Source organism: Lithobates pipiens, unplaced genomic scaffold (assembly GCF_037356315.1).
Source record: "Lithobates pipiens isolate NorthernLeopardFrog02 unplaced genomic scaffold, aLitPip1_a1.2 Scaffold_16, whole genome shotgun sequence".
Lineage (NCBI taxonomy): Eukaryota > Metazoa > Chordata > Amphibia > Anura > Ranidae > Lithobates > Lithobates pipiens.
The window spans coordinates 400803179-400821539 of record NW_027507748.1 but is presented as its reverse complement, the minus strand read 5'-3'; the positions used below and the strand labels follow the sequence as shown (position 1 = coordinate 400821539).

The following is an 18361-nucleotide window of genomic DNA, read 5'->3' as shown; positions in this document are numbered from 1 at the left end:
GAGAACCGAGCCACCGAACATCGCCCATGACTCGGTTCTCACTCCTTCTCGAGTGGAGAGCTACTGACTGTCAGTCAGAATCTCTCCTGCTCTGTTCCTCCATGCTCATTGGAGGGAGCGCTGAGCTGTGGAGGACGGGGTGCAGCCGTCTCAGCGATTTGCTGAGACTGCCATCAGTCAAGACAATTGGTGGATCCAGACTTTTGAAGTTGGGATGACGCACTGCCTCGACTGATTGCAGTGACATCAGCAGGGAGCAGACTTTAGACCGCTCTCCGCTGAAAACGGGTCACAGGAGTGACCCATAGGAGAAGCCCAGCCTAAAAAGCTCAGGCTGCACTTCTCTTTTAAAACAGTAATTTTGTAACTTTTGGAAATGCCAATAAAAACTTGGATCTGCCAGTAAATTTTGGGTGTCGTGTCAGTAAATTTCAATCTGGGAGGTTGAAAACACTGGAACTGAGTACCCTGATCAGTAAGAATTTCCCTGGGTAAACTTGTTCAAGCAAACATTCGGGAACAGCACACAGGTGATTTTAGAAATTCCTTGGTTGAATAGCTTTGGGGTATTGGGTGGCATAGTTGACCTAAGGATCACCAATGTATTTTGGGGACCTCGGCAGATATCACCAGTGGGTCTACCAAATCCATGGGTATATGATCAAACAGAACATCGGTTACAGGCAGGGGCACAAAGGGGCTCCAAAAGTGTGACCACAGAGTGGGTAGCTAGCAGGAGGGACAAAATGTACACTATTTCTTTCAAATTTCAACCCTCGCAAGCAGAACCAGTCAGTGATACGTGCCTCCATTCTTTCAGGCCCCAGATTTCTCATGAAACATCATTATTTGTCAGGACACCTGGGGCACCAACAGTTGTTGTCTTGTTACAGCCAGAGTAGGGTCTTGAACCTAGGCTGTGCCAAATGCCCCCTTGGACTCATTCAGGTCAGGGACTGCAGGACTAAAGGAAGCTTTTTGGCATCCTTCACAAACATGGTGTGTAATGGGGATACCATTTGCAATATTCCATGTCACGTAAGTCATCATTTGGCATATTTATAATAACATTCTTTGACTGGAAGATCGGAAGTCTAATATAACCATCTTGTAAGACTATTTGTAAGAAACCGGACTTCTGTGTTTACAAGTGATTGTGGTGAGCAGCCCCCCCCCCCCCCCCAAGGGTCTGAGCCAGAGGTGGTGGAACTGAGTTCCACCAAGTTCTCCCTGAAAAAAAGCCCTGACAATAACATATATACAGGTAATAATCAAAAAAAAATTATGCTAATATGGTGGTAGAAAAGCGATCTCTGTCTCTGTCTCTGTCTGTCTGTTCTTAGAAAAAAAATCCACTTCTTCAGGAGTGCATTAAGGCTTTTCCTACAATAGATATAAAAAAAGATATGTGCGATATGTACATAATACAGTATTATTTCATTCAATTTACAATATTCAATATCATATTTAGTTCACAGAACCTTAATCATTTACTTTTGTGGATGCAAACTCTACTGAAACATACTCACTAAACTTTTGTTTGGGTACACTAAAACTCTGTTATTTCTCCTATATCATCTTCAAATAATACAATGTGCAAACCTAAAGCATCCAATCATTATTTATCTTTTATAACCAAAAACTATGCTGTGAGTTACTGCACATTGCATGTCATACTTGCACTATCTTACTGAATAGGCCCAATTGAGTTACATTTCAGATACTTGTTCATCAATGAGTATTTGTTATGTAGGTCATTAAATTACATAATTTTATTATGCATATACAAAGTCATTAGTATTACTAAGTCATCGTTGTTAGATGTCTGGTATTTGCTGCTGCTTTTATGGTAGCTTATCACATCATTTGCATTTTCTGAACTTTGTACTGTGTCTGACTAGAAGCATACATTATCAATCATTTGCCTATTATTGGTTGGTGAATTTAAAGCAAGGAAAAAAACATTTTCTCCCTGGTTGTTAAAAGTATAATATTACATCTGATTCGTCCTGTATTGAATTGTATTGGAATTGTACAGTCTGCATTCATGTTGTAAAGGGCTGCACAAACTGTTGGTGCTATATGAATCCTGTATTATAATAATAATAATAATAATAATAATCGTTTTATTTTGTAGTTTTGGATTGTGTCGGGAAGGGTTAGAACCTCTTTAATTGTGTTTGTTTTCGCTTTTTTGTCCCCATTGTGGCGTTTTCTCCTCCCCTCCTGTTGGCATCTGTTGACATCTTTACAGTTATTGTTTTTCCCATTCCTGTTCCAACGACAATAGTTACAAAAGTTACCAAGTGAATCTTACCAACAGGGAAGCAAAAAGCAATAAGCTAAAAAAACATAATTAGAAGTAAAAAGTCCCAGTAGACCATTATTACTTCAACACAAAAAAATGTTTACTTGTAATAATTTTTAAACATGTGTCTGTTTATTCCCATGCTCTAGACTTATGTGTAATTAAAGTGGAAGTTTAGTCAAAAAATTAAGTCCTGATAGATCACTTCAGGCTGACCCCTTTTTCATGTATAGCTATGAATAACATTAAAAATAAGGGCCTATACTGTTTAAAATCCAGTAATACACAGTCTCGCCCTGCTCCGCACATGCTCAGTTGATATCTATTTTAGGTACTGTGCCGAAAATGTAGATGCCGATCTGCTGAAACCCTAAGGCCCATTTCGCACTGGGACGGGGGGGGGGGGGGGCAGCGGTAAATCTGCGCTATTTTTAGCACCTTTTTACTGTCATTTTAGCGGTGCTATTCAGCCGCTAGCGAGGCGGTTTTAACCCCTGCTAGCGGCCGAGAAAGGGTTAAAAACCACCACAAAAGTATAGCCGAAATCGATTTCAATGGGCAGGAGCGGTGAAGGAGCGGTGTATACACCGCTCTTTCACCGCTCCAAAGAAGCAGCTAGCAGGAAATTTTTGAGCATCCTGCCAGCGCACCGCTCCAGTGTGAAAGCCCTCGGGGCTTTCACATTGGAGAGACAGCAGCGGCTGTTTCAGGGTGCTTTGCAGGCACTATTTTTAGCGCTGTAGCGCCTGCAAAGCGCCCCAGTGTGATCTAAAGATTTAAAAGGATTTTGTACATGAGTTTAAGAACAGAATACAGTTATAGTTATTACATCTATTTGATGTTTTGGAGTAATAAGAAAGCAATAAACACATGACAGTGGGTCCAACTCTTCCCTTCTCTAGAAGTAGAAAAGTTTAGCTGGGGTAACAGTTTAAATATATGAGCAGAAATTGATTTTAATTATCCACAGCCCCCTATGCCAATCATATGCACTCTTATAATGTTATAAGGAAGATAACACCCAAAATAAGAAGAGGGAGGGAGGTACGAATCAGTTATACAAGCAAAAACCTTACAAAGAATCCCTTGATCCTAATATAATTTTGCTACCCATCTTTCTATATAACCCTCAACTGTGAGGTGTACAAAAATATATAATTTACCTAAAGTGGATAATAAACTTTATATGTGTACCCTTCCAATAAAAGTGATAATATGTGAATTAACTGAAAAAATTATATAAATATAACCAAAAGAGAAAATATTAGTTGCAGGATAACAATAAACCAATAATTAACGTGTTAGGTATATCCTTCTAATATGAAGGATCTAGATAAAATCAACACACTATTAAGTGCCAATAGGATGCCAACTACAAAGCTTTAGAAGAATATGATGCAATATCCTCAAAGGGCTAAAGTGCAGTACATGCAAGAAACACAATTTTGTGCAATAAAAAATAACAGAAAAAAAAATGTTAAACAAAAACCCCTGCAAGAAAATATATATATAAATAAATAATGCAAGAAAAACAACTGCAGCAATATTTATAACCATACAGGCACCCGTAATTTGTTGTTTATACTCAACAACCACCCATAAACAACAAAATATTGCACCCACAATCCACTGATCACAGTTGCAATGCTTTTCAGACTCCCATGGAAGTAAATAAACACGTTTTTGCTTTTTGCAAAAATTAGATTTCTCCTTTTATAGTTGTTGTAAACCCTTGCATATACCCACTGAAGTGACTAGCCTCAGGTGGTACACAGAGATAAACAAATCCTCCTAAATAAATTGTACCTGTTTATCTGCAGTCCTATCTCCTCTACAGCTTTCTAAGACCCCATTCACACCTGAGCATTTTGTAGCTTGAAGCCTGAAGCTACAAAACCCTAGAGGGGAAAAAAATCTATTATTATCAATGGAGATGGTTTACATCTCCACTCCATGTCGCCTGAAGCCGAACGCCTGAAGCTCAAACAAGTTCCGGACCCTTTTTTGTCACTCGAATTGAGCAGATTTGGGCGTTTTCTTCTTTTAACATTGGTGACCTTTTGCCTTGCACAAAATCGTGGCAAATCCCGGTAAAAACCCCTGCGCATCGCGGTAAAAAACGCAGCAAAAAACGCAGCAAAATCGTGGTAAATTTGCGTGATTTTCTGCTTGAAAACGCTACGCTCAGGTGTGAATGCAGCCTAAAGGACACAGATCAAAGACTATTTCTCAGCTCCAGCACACAGAGGGTGGGGATCTGACGTCACACACTGCACAGCATAGAGAGGAGAGCTGAGTGTAATCTGAGACCTGGAGTGGAGAGAAAGGACACACCCAGTTATACACAGTCTCATAGGGAAACATGCACAGCTGACCTCTGTGTGCTGGAGAGTGGCGAGGCTGTCTCCTGAAATTCTGTGGGATTGGCATAACCTGTCAGAAGTGAGTCATGTAAAAAGTAGATAGAATTACATAGCTAACAGAAATCACACTGGATGCCTTTGGATTGAGGCATAGAAGAATATGCTCTGTTCATGTTTCATTTTAGAGGATTAATCCACTCTAATAGCCAGCTTGAAACATTTTGCTGTTCGTTTTTTTTTTTTATGTAGAAGCTAAGATCACAGTGTTTACATAAAAATGCAAAGGAAGGTTAAAGCACTGTATATGTAAACTCAATTACCAAAATCTAATATGAGCTTTAAAGCGGGAGTCCACCGGGACTCCGCGTTTTTTTTTTTTTTTAAAAGCCAGCAGCTACAAATACTGCAGCTGCTGACTTTTAAAATAGTGACACTTACCTGTCCAGCGCGCCCGCGATGTCGGCACCCGAAGCCGATCGCTAGGTCGTCTGTCGGGTCCTGCCGCCGCCATCTTGGGTATGGGAATCAGGAAATGGAGCCTTTCGGCTTCATTTCCCGGTTCCCTACTGCGCATGCGCGAATTGCGCTGCGCAATAAGGACGCTCCCCGCTGCCTCTGGGAGCTGTGTGTTTCCCAGCAGGCAGCGGGGCACTTGCGGGAAGGGGCGGGCACTTGCGGAAAGGGGCGTAAGTTACGCCCCTTTCCGCAGAGAGCTGTCCTGGAAGTGGGTGCAGTTACCTGGATTATCCAGGTAACTGCACCCCCCTCCCCCCTGAAAGGTGCCGATTGTGGCACCGGAGGGGGGGAGGGTTCCGATGAGCGGAAGGTCCACTTTAGGGTGGACCTCCGCTTTAATATTTGATTTCAGAATAACTTTTATTTTTTTTAAATCTGCAGCTTTCATTAAAATAATACCTGGTGATTCTGTCATGAAAGTCTCAGGCTCTTCCTGTTAAAGGGGAAAAAAAACACCTTGTTCTTGTCTCCCAGTTATTCTCAAGTGCTGCCGTTGAGGGTTATTTACAAAAGGCAAATCCACTTTGCACTGCAAGTGCACTTGGAAGTGCAGTCACTCTAAATCTAAGGGGTAGATCTGAAATGAAGGGAATTTCTGCTGATTTTATCATCCAATCATGTGCAAGCTAAAATGCTGTTTTTTTTATTTTCCTTGCATGTCCCCCTTGGATCTATAGCGACTGCACTTCCATGTGCACTTTTAGTGCAAAATCGATTTTCCTTTAGTAAATAAACCCCATTGTGTCACAGGGCCTTATATGGAGACAACGAGCCCCATTTCAACAGATATGGTCCACTGTTTTCACCATCAGAAAATTCATCCTAAGAAATGCAACATAACCAAATCAAATGTATATTGACAGGAATTGACTGCAAAGAGGGTGTCAGAGATGAACGGCACTGAGATGGAAGAGGATGAGAAAAAGTTTAAAATAAGTACTTCAGTTTATAAAAACGGCACTCTACTAAAAAGTGGTGTTTTAACAAGGAAAAATATGATTTGGTTATGGGAAAAGTATATCTTTAAGCTGTCAGACTGTTGGACAGTCCTATTTAAGAAACATGGACCATTTCCACATCATTTTATGGAAATATGATTTAGTCCAGCAATTTCATTTTACTTTCTTTCAACTTGCAGATTTTACAGCACCAAGTCCCCAAGGAAGATCCCATAAGGTTTCGTTTTATGGCTAAATTCTACCCTGAAAATGTAACCGATGAACTTTTTCAAGAAATAACCCAGCATCTTTTCTTCCTTCAGGTAACCTACCCTTTGAGCTTTTTCAGTGATAAGTGAAGTGTTCATTTAAAATGACAATAATTTTAGTAAACAAATACATTTAAAATGTACAGGGAAAGCATTGAATCCATCAACAAGGGAGGGAAAAAATGCTAACTAATAACTATTTAACAGGTTTTTTTTTAATCACAAGATATAACAAATATATTGGCACTACAGCAATTATGAGGTATCAGAATCATGCCAAAATCAACCTGGTCATGATCAGAAGTCTTTTTACTTACCTTGGTTGAGTAAGCCAAAGAATTCAAATTGGGCTATACAAACTTCAAGATAATCTGACATGTATCTGCATCTAAAGAGAGAGTAGATCAGCTCCATGTAGTTTCTATACACATTTTGCCAGTCATACCTACAATTTTCAGTAGTCTATGAATAGAGTTTTTCAACCATGGATATATATTCCTTAGAAGAAGGACTATGGAGATTGTTGAAATCATTCTTTTTACTTATGTCCAGAGGAACGATACAGCTGGACAATGCAACCATATGTAGATTAATGAATGATTTTTTTTTTTGCTGCCTGTAAAGCAAGCTAAATAGATTTGATAGAATCGGGTCAGCCAGATGGTAGGACATACAGAGCGTTGGATGTGAGCCCGGAAAACTCATGAACAAGCACTCAGGTTTATTCCCTACCCACACATGCGCAATCTGCTCTGTTGTACAGCTAAGCTTTTTTTGAGCTTTTGGAGCTGTGCATCCAACGCTCAGTATATCCTGCAATGAAATGAGCAGCTAAAAAGTTGGTTGTGGGGGTCTGTGGGCGGTGGGGCTTATTGGAAGCCTTTACAATCTAAAGGGAGGGGTATACAATATTAATACAATATTACTGGCATACATTATGAATATTTTTTGTCAGCTTTAGAATGGTTCAAGTCGTAGGTCAGAGGTGGAAAATTCAAAGCTGCGGAGGACCATAGCACAGCAGTCCCTGTTACTATATGCAAGTTATCTCATATCTGTGTTAGTTAATCTTCCAGTTTTGCCCTACAATTTTTTTGCTTGGTATCAAAAAAATTCAATAAAACTGTCCAGCTAGAATTTGTCTGATTCTTCTCTAAACAGGGTGCAGCATTTGTCATCTTTAATATGACAGCAATGAAGACAAGTGATGTTGAATATAGTACTGTAACTACAATTTGCTCTTGCAGGCAGGAGATTAATGTTGATATTTGTGTGCAAATGTCTTTTTATGTTCAGGGGTAGATCATACCATGCCCATTGAGTTGGTGTTCAGAAATATGCAGCTTAATGAACATGGTGTGAACAAGCCTTAAAGCAGATTGTGTTTTGGCTTATTGTTTCTTTACTTTAAAGCGTGGCTTCATGGGCATTCGTTTCCTTATCCTTATTCTTAGCAAAGTAATGAAGCTTGCAGATTGAGACTTGTTCAGAATGGGAATGTGTAATTTCACTGCTTCAAGCATAGGGCTTGCCCTGACACACAGGGATGCATGAAACAAACTGAATTTGTCTTTTTTAAAACATGGAACTACATAGCAAAGGCTACAGACTAGAATTTCTTCATAATCCATATAAATAACAGCTGATTAAATAGAAATGATACTTCCAATTTCAAACTTTACTTTAAAACTAAAAGGAATTTACAATATAATTATCATTCAAGCTTCTAGGATGAATGCTTAATTCATATAAAATGTCTGTAATTTCATGGAAAAAAGATTTACAATAACTATGCTCCAATTCACACACTGATATTGCATGCAACTCCCAGAATTCCATGCTGTATTTTCTTTGACTCCCTCTAAAATCCAGTTATGGTGAAGCTTGAACCAATAAGCGATGCCGTGCATGCACTTTTCTAGCATTGATTGCATTGTGTTGAAGCAGCCCATTCAGTTCCAATAAGCCCCTATTGCTCCTCTGTGCATTAAATAACATACCAATTTCTGTTGACCAACGCAGCGCATCATAGTGCATGAATATTCATATAAGTACATTGCAATGTGCTGGTTGATGCTGTATATGTATTTTGGGGATTCTATTCAGAATTAATGGCAAAGAACCTCAAAGTATACAGCGTCAATATAATTTGCAGTAACACATGTTGCATTGTGGAAAGGAAGTACTGCTAATTTCCCAAATCCATCTTTTTTGAGGTGTCAATAGTTTAGTAGATCCTGGTGTCTGACAGCTACGAATGGCTTTTTAGAAGGACGACCCATTTTTTAGGGCCCCTTTCTTACAACATCCATCCTATACAGAAGAATATCTTGGTTTGTATTCATTTTTTTTTTTTCAAATAACAATTTTTATTAGGATATTCAAAATGAAAACATCAACATTACACAATCTTGCAGAAATCAGCAGTTGATAAAAGTGCAGCGGTATGGTGTACATGTAAAGCGTGGCTTTCATTTGCAGTATCTGTAATGCAAAGGCTGGTAGGGATATATCAACAATTACTTTCATACATGGCCCTACAAAAGTAGTCTGCAAGGTGCACAGATAACTAAGTAGTAGTGCACAGAATTAGTAGTGGAAAGGAGAAGCGAGAAAAGAGAAAGTAAAGAATGGGGGTATAGAAGGGGGGGAGAGAAGGGGAAGAAGGAATTAAGGATTTGATGGATTGATAGACTACCATCCCAGCTCCCAGGCCAGCTCACCGCGTGTCCTCTTGAAGATGCCAACGCTCCCAGATCGCATTGTGTTCATCTAGCTTATCTCTCATTCTGGCCGTCATTTTTTCCATCAGTTCAACATCTTTAATTCTAGCGTATAGGGCCTCTTGGGATGGGGGTGTGTTTTTTTCCCAGTTTAGGGCTATTTGACAGCGGGCTGCTGTGAGTATGTGTCTAATTAATTTCTTGCATGGTTTGGCCATTTTCAGTTGAGATAGACCAAATAGGAAAAATTTTGGTGTGAAGGGTATGGGTGTTTCAAAGAGGTGGATCAAAAATTATTGGATGGAATTCCAGTATGGAGTTAGGGGACACGTCCAATAGATGTGGAAGAGAGAGCCCCTTTCGCGCTGGCAATGCCAGCATCGGTCAGAAGTAGAGGGATACATTTTATGCAGGAGTTCTGGAGTCTGATACCAAAAGTAGAGAATCTTATAAGAATTTTCTTTATAGAGAGTGCATACAGAGCTCTTGGCTGCCTGCCTCCAGACTGCCTGCCATACCTCCACTGGGAGTTCCTCCCCCAACTCTCCCTCCCACCTCGCCATGTACATGTGTTTGCCTTTCGTGCTCATTGGGAATGCGTTAAGGAGCTATATATCTGATATCAGGCCCCTACGATGACGCCCTTCTAGTATAATCTAGTATAATCCATTCGGAGATGGCGGGGAGAATTGCAGGTTTGGGGTTATGGTCTGGGCAAAGTGTCTAATCTGTAGGTAGCTGAAGAGTGTCTGTTGTGGCAGGTCATGTTTGGTCTGGAGCTCCGGGAACGTCAGCAGCCAGGGGTTCAAGGGTGTACTAGGTGGCCGAAGTGAAACAAATTTCTACAGGCCCAAGGCCAAGACATCTGGTGAGTGAGGCTGGATGGGATTTTGGGGTTATAAAGGAATGAGTTCATTACTAAACATTCTGATTGCCATTCCCCAGAGCTGGCTAGCCTGTGCCAGAGCTGCTGGAGGTGGGACATCCGTCCTAGCATCCGGTCGGGAGGTACCACCACGTTCATGTTCCACAGGAGACTATTAGGATGGATTGGGGCCAATCATATTTTTTCAATCTGCGTCCATTTATTATAGGACATCTTGGGGAACACAAGAGCAATGGGATGCTTGGTAATATTTTACTAGATTTGGAAATGCTAATCCCCCATCTGCACAATACGCAATCATGACAGAGCTTGGTATTCTATGTTTTCGGTAGTTCCAAACATATCTCAACGCATCGCCTTGGAGCTTGCGTAAGTGGACGTAGGGGATTGGAATGGGTAGTGTCTGGAAGAGATAGAGGAGCTTCGGAAGGATAACCATCTTAATAGATGTGATCCGACCCAGGAGATAGATCTGGTGGGGTCTCCTTTTTTGGAGAAGCTCTCTTATCGATTTGTACAAGGGTGGGAAGTTAGCTTGATATAAAGTGCAATAAGAGGGAGTGTTATAGACACCCAGGTATTTAAGAGAGATGGATTCCCATCTGTAGGGGAAAGCGGACTGCAGGTGTTTGACCTCTGCTGCTGGTGTATTCAGGGGGAGGGCTGTGGATTTTGTTTACATTTATCTTGTACCCCGACAGTGCCCCATAGGCGTTTAACTCAGCGTGAAGGCTAGGCAGGGAAATTCTATGGCGGGTCAGTGTCAGGATGATATCATCCGCGAACAGGGATATCTTATCTTATCCTCGCCTCTAACCAGAACCCCCCTAATGTCTGGGTTGCCCCTAATGGCAGAGTGCAAAGAGCAGAGGGGATGGGGGCAGCCCTGGCAGGTGCCATTAGTAATCCGAAAGGTGGGTGAAGTAGCGAACAGGGTTTTAACTTGGGAGGTGGGGTTAGTATAGAGATTGTTTACCGCATGGAGGAAGGGTCCCCTAAAGCCCATGTGCTGCAGCGTGGCCATCATAAAGGGCCAGTTTAGGCGATCAAGCGCCTTTTCCGCGTCTAGGCTTAAGATTACCAATTCCATGCCTTCCTTATTGACCACTTAAATCTATGACTTTCCTGGTGTTGCCGCCTGCCTGGCGTAGGGGGCGAAGGGGGACAAAACCCACTTGGTCCTTATGAATATTTTCAAGTCGGAGTCAAGCAAGGCTATGGGTTTATAACTGGCGCACAATGTCGGATCTTTGTCCAGCTTTGGGATTAGGGACAAGAAGGATCTTTGCATGTCGCTAGGGACCAGGGTGGTTTGTATTCATTTTAAAGTTGGCACACAGTCATGATGTTCCTTTGCTGTTTAGATACCGGCCCACATGCCTGGCCTGCTGGTTGGTAACATTTTGTTTTTATGTATTACATTTATTTAAAATCTGTTCTTGTAACACAACTGTTGGATGTTAATGAAGCAAACATTTCATGACATCCATCAGTTGTGTTATTGTTATTGCTAGGTTTGGAAAATCTCACACCCCTTCAATTTGATAGTTTGTTAGGATGGTATAATGAAATGATATGCAAATCTCAAAGACTCATATTTTATTTACAACAGAAAACAGACAAACATATTAAATGTTTAAATGATGAAAATGTATCTCCCCCTAGTGTTTAACCCATTCCCTGCCAGTGTCATTTACACAGTAATCAGTGCATTTTTATAGCACCGATCGCTGTATAAATGACAGTGGTCCCAAAAATAGTGTCAAAAGTGTCCACCATAATGTCGCAGTCATGATAAAAATTGCAGATCACCGCCATTACTAAAAAAAAAAGAATAATAAAAATGCTGTAAATCTTTCCCCTATTTTGTAGATATTGCTATAACTTTTGCGCAAACCAATCAATATACGCTTATTGCGATTTATTTTTTATTTATTTTTTACCAAAAATATGTAGAAGAATACATATCGGCCTAAATTGAGAAAGAAATTAGTTTTTTTACATATTTTTTGGGGATATGTATTATAGCAAAAATTAAACAATATTGCCTTTTTTTTAAATTGACACTCTTTTTTGTTTATAGCACAGAGGTGATCAAATACCACCAAAAGAAAGCTCTTTTTGTGGGAAAAAAAGATGTGAATTTTGTTTGGGTACAACGTTGCGCGACCGCGCAATTGTCAGCTAAAGCGACGCAGTGCCGAATCGCAAAAAATGCTCTGGTCAGGAAGGGGGTAAATTCTTCCAGGGCTGGTTAAGTGGTTAAAATGGTACATTTTCTCAGTTGAATCACTTCAATACCGGACGCTTTTACCCACTTCCTGCTCAGGCCAATTTTCAGATTTCAGCACTGTGACATTTTGAATGAAAATTACTTAGTCATGCAACACTTTACCCAAATTAAATGTTCATAATTTATTGAGAGAGATAGAGCATTTCTTTGGTATTTATTCACCACTGTTTTTTTGTTTTGTTTTTTTGCTTTTATAAAAAATATTAAAACGTTTAAAAATAAAATACATCGTGCCATTTTGAAAATAAATATTATTTTTTCATGAATTTAGGCAAACTATATTCTGCTACATTTCTTTTGCAAAAATATCCCAAATCAGTGTATATTATTTAGTATGTGTGAAACTTACAGAGTCTACAAACTATAGGATATACAGAAAATGGATCAGTCCTGACAATACAATTACACCCCCCCCCCCCCCCCCCCCCACACACACACACACACATTTTTGGAAAATAGACAGTCCAAGGTATTTGGGCAAATTAAGAAATTGAATACAACTTGTTTTTGGGTTTTTTTCACATTTCAACAAGCTATTTCTTACACACAGCATAGGCATACTTAGAATTGCATCCCAAAAAAAACATTCTACCATGCCTTCTGAGTATGGGACTACCACACGTGTGAGATTTTTTCTCAACCTAGATATATAGAGGGGCCCAAAACCCAAGAAACACCCTTGGGCTTTCAAGGAGCATAAAATATACATCTAATTTCTTGAGTACATATAAAAAATTTTAAGCCCTGGAGCACCAGAACAGTGGAAACGCCCACAAAATTACTACATTTTGGAAAGAACACACTCCAAGGTATTTTTTGAAAGACATAGCGAGTCTTTTGAAAATCTTTTGCCTTTTGGAAAAATGCACAAAGTTGTCAATCAATAAGATATTTCTAACACACATCATAGGCATACTTAGAATTACACCCCAAAACACATTCTGCTACTTCTCCCGTGTATGGTGATATCACATGTGTGAGCCTTTTTTATCACATGTGTGATAAACATCCACAGACACCCGCTATTGTCCGCCTCCGCTACTGTCCGATTCTGCAGACGGAGGAAAATCCTATTTTTCTATCCGTCTGCAGATCGGATTGGATGAACACGGACAGTTTTCCAATTTCCAAAGAGAAATAGAATAGAAAATAAAGGAACAGAATAGAAAAAAAAAAGTTCTATTCTATTTTATTCTTTTTGGAAATCGGAAAACTATTTGAATGGAAATCTATTTGAATTCGAAAACTATTCGAGAACTATGCGAATTAGAAAACTATCCGAAATTGATTGGAAAACTTTTTGAATCGATTTGAAAATAAATAAACGAAACGAATCCCGAAAACAAATTAAATGAAACAAATTTACCTAAACTAATTTATGTAAATAACGAATCTAAACGAAGCAAAACAAATGTTTTTGTTCTGCACATGTCTAACTGTGATGCTGTGATAGGCCACAGCTATCACTTGGTGCAAAGTTGTATTGATTGGTCCTGGTACCATGTGATCACTGTGACCAATCACAGAGATCACACAGTTGTAGGCAAGGCATCATGAATGACAGTATTGCTTACTATTGTAAATATGATCGCTGTGATTCATCTCAGCGATCACATGGTACTGGGCCACTGTGAACAGGCCTGGTACTATGATCGGTTATCATCTGTGTTCAGTGGACACAGCGGTAACAGATTGCACTGCTGCGTGCCCTTCTGGGAGGATTTACATCTGCCTAGAACAACAGAGCACCTGCCCGGCCATTTATATACATTGGCCAGGTGGGAAGCAGTTAAACATTTGATATGTCTTCCATTCCCTATTGGCAATTGGAATTATAGTTATAGGCAGCAACTTCCCGTCCATAAGGGGCGCAGGGGTACCGCTCCCCTAATTCATGCATCCAGCTCCTAATTTGCATGCAGAATGTCGAACATATGGATTCCAAATGTTTGTTTTTTTTAGAAGCGCATGAATAGAGCCAGAGGCTCTAATTGGCTTCAAAAAAGGGTGGGCTCGGGGGCGCAAATTAATATTCGCTATTGTCTTCCTGGTTCTCCTCCTGGCAAATCAAGAAGTGGGTCCTGAGACAGAGAGGAGAAGCGATTGTATTGGCCGATGAGGAAGGGGATAAGACACAGGGAAGCCACTGTGAAGCCAAGGAGGGGACGCAGGGTGCAGCCGAGGAGGAGGAAGCGCTGCCTGCAACCTAGATGGGTAAGTGTGGGGCTGGTGGGCTGATGATTGAGATGGGGGGTGCAACCAACCTACCGACCAAAGGAGGGGTGGAGGTTTTGGCTGATTTCGCCCCCCCCCCCAAAAATGGAGCACTAGCCACCACTGGTTATAGGATGACAACTGTCTCCTAACTGTGGTTCTGCATTCTCATCCTGTTGCACAGAACAAACAGCAATTTGTTACCTTTCGTGCTGCCTTATGTTTGTACTGGCTTTAAATATATCTGTTGTGTTTAGTGTGAAGTGTTAAAGACACCGATTTAAATAACTTAAAATAAGACAAAATGAGCTTAAAATAAATTGATTTGGAAGTTATAGATCTGTGGAATGCTTTAACAGTCTTGATCTGGTTGCACACACTGTGTAATTACCTTTTTAATGAAAGCATTTGCATTCAATTTATGGCTTCGCATTCATTCCCTTAAATGTTACTCTAACATGAGCTGCTAATGAGCCATAAAATGGAAGCTAATATTTGATGGTAAACTGGAAATATCATCTGTGCGTGTTAACTGCAGTCTAATTTAATGTCTCTAAAATCTAATGAATAATTGAGAACGTCTGCTTCATGCAGAGCCAATTGCTCATTTAGGGACACATTTACTGTTACTGTTCAACATGGATTTCCATATTTGATCATAATAAATCATTTTGATTTTCTGTAAAATACATGTATACTGACCTTAATGAGAAGTTTGGATAAATTAGATGCAGTTGATTAATACACGTTACCTGTTAATTTAATATGGTATATTAAACTTTCATATATAAAAATAAATAGAACTTTCTTTTACAAACAAATTTTGTGAAAGAGCCCTCAATGAAAAAAACTGAAGTAATAGAAATTTGTTTTTCTTTTGCAACTGCATTTCATCACTGATTTTATTTAGAGCACTTTAAGACCTCTGAATACCATGGAGCACTGATATGAAAATTGCTCAACACACTACACAGTGCAAACTGCACTGTGTAGTGTAAACAAAGCAAAGTTACACTCTCATGGGTTTGTTCCTGTCAGTTCCCAAACCACAGGCATCAAAGTGGAACTTTATATGAAAAATCCTAAATTTGTAAGCAGAAAGATTATTTCTCTTCTGCTATGATTCTTACATCACTACTTGCAAACTGCACTGTATCTAGCATCTGCCAGGTACTAGGATGAATTAATTCCCATACACATCTGCGGGAGTTACATCATCCCAGCCTGGTCAGTCGAGATGGCCGAAGATGATGGACCCCAAGCAAACCAGCAAAACATGTTCACAATAGCGAGGGAGCATGTGAACTTTTTATCAATGAAGTGGAGGTGAGTATAGTTACTCTTTAATAGATTATATTTGCAACATTGCCTGGTATGCCTGGATACATTTACACTATCCAAAATTTGCCAGCTCAACAATTGCAACATCTCCAAAATACACCCCTTTCTAACCAATGACACCCCAAAGTTCATAGTTAACTCCCTGGTCATCTCTCGTCTTGACTACTGCAACTGCCTTCTCATTGGCTTACCTTTACATAGGCTATCCCTTCAGTCCATCATGAATACTGCTGCCAGACTTATCCACCTTACCAAATGCTCAGCGTCTGCTACTACTCTCTGCTGATCCCTCCACTGGCTTCTACTCACCCAACAAATTCAATTCAAAATACTAACAATACATTACAAAGCCATTCACAACTTGTTTTTCAAATTATTTATAAAAGGGAGGCAGAGAGTGCATTAATACATGACTTTCCATCCAGTACATACACAGTATCTTTCAGCTTTTGTTACATTTATGCTAATTTTAATATTCCACCTTTTACACCTGGATATACACATTCATTTTTATCTCTCCACATATACCCTTCATATGTCCAATAGGTCTCCTTCTTATCACTCTAGTCTTCAAACCTAGACGACTGTCACTAGTCCCTTCCTTTTTACCTCGTAGTCTCTCTAATATTCCCCTTCCTTTTTTCACTTGCCTCCCTTTATTAAATAATCAAAACGAAATAAAGCGACATATAATAATTTCCCCCCTCTCTCCCCCCTCACCCAACCTGTTCCCAGGGAGGACTGGAAGCTTCCATACATTTACAAGGCACGTGCCCACACTGATGGGTGGGCCTCACTCCCCAGTCGCACCTTCAATCTTTTTCCTTCCTTCTTCTGAATATATAAACTGATCCCATACTGACCATTTTTTGATATATTGCTTTTTCTATTTTGAGCCGAAAGCACTAAGCCCTCCATTGCCCCAATGTTTCTGACCTTATTAAGCCACAATACAATAAAGGGTGGATTAGAATCTCCCCAGCATAGAGTAACACAAGCTTTCACGGCATTAACCAGATGACATTACAGATTTTTTTGTATGTCTGCTGAGGGATTTATGAGCAATGTAGCAAAAAGAGATCCTCTGTACCTCTAACCAGTACTGTCTAATCTTTGGGCAGGACCAAAATCTAGTTAATTGACGTTGATATTTTATCAATGGTCCCAAAGAACCAATGAAATGGCATAACTGCAGTGCTTGCCACAACTTTATTCCGATCCGGCCCACCATTTGCGTCAATGTGGCAATCGTGGTCCAAGTCTCCGAGGTCAAAAAATGCGATGCCTGAAAGCAATCCTTTTCTACAAGGTTCTTAAAACCACCTGTTTCCATACCTGGAGGGAAACTAGGGTTTCCTAGGATAGGGGACAATGGTGATTGTATCGAGGAATGTTTAGAGTTCTGACAAATCCTAGAGGTAATTCGCAGTGTGGGGCCTATGGTGGAGTGCGTTTTAAGAGGGGCTGGGAGTACTGCGTAGCACCGAAGTGCTCTACGCAGAGGCACCGGACTGAACTGTTATTCTAGGTCTGTCCAAAGTTTAAGTTCTGTATGTCTACACCAGTCAATCACTCTGCCAAAATGGGTGGTATAGACCCTGGCAATCCACTGAATCATATGGTCTCCCAATCCCATATACCTCAAGACCTCAAACATAAAATGGCAATTTACACTGTCAAATGTTTTTTCCGCATCGGCACTCAGAAATACACAGGGAGTATTTGTTTTATTGGCAGGATGAACCAGATTAAGTACCTTGAGGGTATTATCCCTCGCTTTCCGGGAGGGGATAAACCCTACTTGAGCTAAGTGCACCAGCTGGGAAAGCAGTGGTTGAAGGCGTAAATTTAGTGAAAAGCTTTAGATCCACATTCAGCAGGGAGATTGGTCGATAATGACCAGATTCCGATGGATCCTTCCTTTCCTTTAGAATTACCGAAATATGTGCCAGGAGGGCATCTGGGGGTATTACTGTGGTCTGGCCTAATGCATTGTATAGTTCTGTCATATGGACGCTTAATAATGGGAAGAAGTTTTTATAATACTGTATGGTGAATCCATCGGGCCCTGGTGCCTTCCCTGTATTAACGGTTTTTATCACCATGTTTAATTCTTCGATGGAGATGGGTGCTTCCAAGCTAATGCGGGCCAAGGATGGCAACCGGGGGGAGATGTGCTGAGGAAAGATAGTCCTTCAGATTGGACGAAGGTAAAGATGTTGGTGCCAAATTGTCTAAGGAGAACTAATATTCTCCAAACATTTGCAAAATATCCTTTGGCAACTAAATTAATTGTCCATCCCTTCCTTTTATATGGGGTATCTATGATGTCATACCCTTTTCCTTCAGTTTCCCAGCCAGCAGATTACTGCGTTTATTACCCAGATCATATGTTTCCCTCCTGCTTGTATTTCTACTTTAGCTTTGAAGTGAAGATCTGTTATCTGTTGCCCCAAGTGGTCAAGGTCCTTCCCTAGAGAGGGCTCCTGCGTCTGCTTATGTTGTGATTC

At 40.3% G+C, this 18361-nt stretch overlaps 1 protein-coding gene across 2 annotated transcripts in view; it reads left to right on the top strand.

Annotated features, from left to right (window-relative positions):
* The window catches only part of LOC143983071 (merlin-like), a 133424-nt gene that overhangs the window by 54164 nt on the left and 60899 nt on the right, over positions 1-18361 (top strand). For both annotated transcript variants that reach the window (XM_077482326.1, XM_077482325.1), the window contains exon 4: positions 6326-6448. In XM_077482326.1, coding sequence (XP_077338452.1) covers positions 6326-6448 — 123 coding nt within the window. The remainder of the gene's footprint in view (positions 1-6325; positions 6449-18361) is intronic.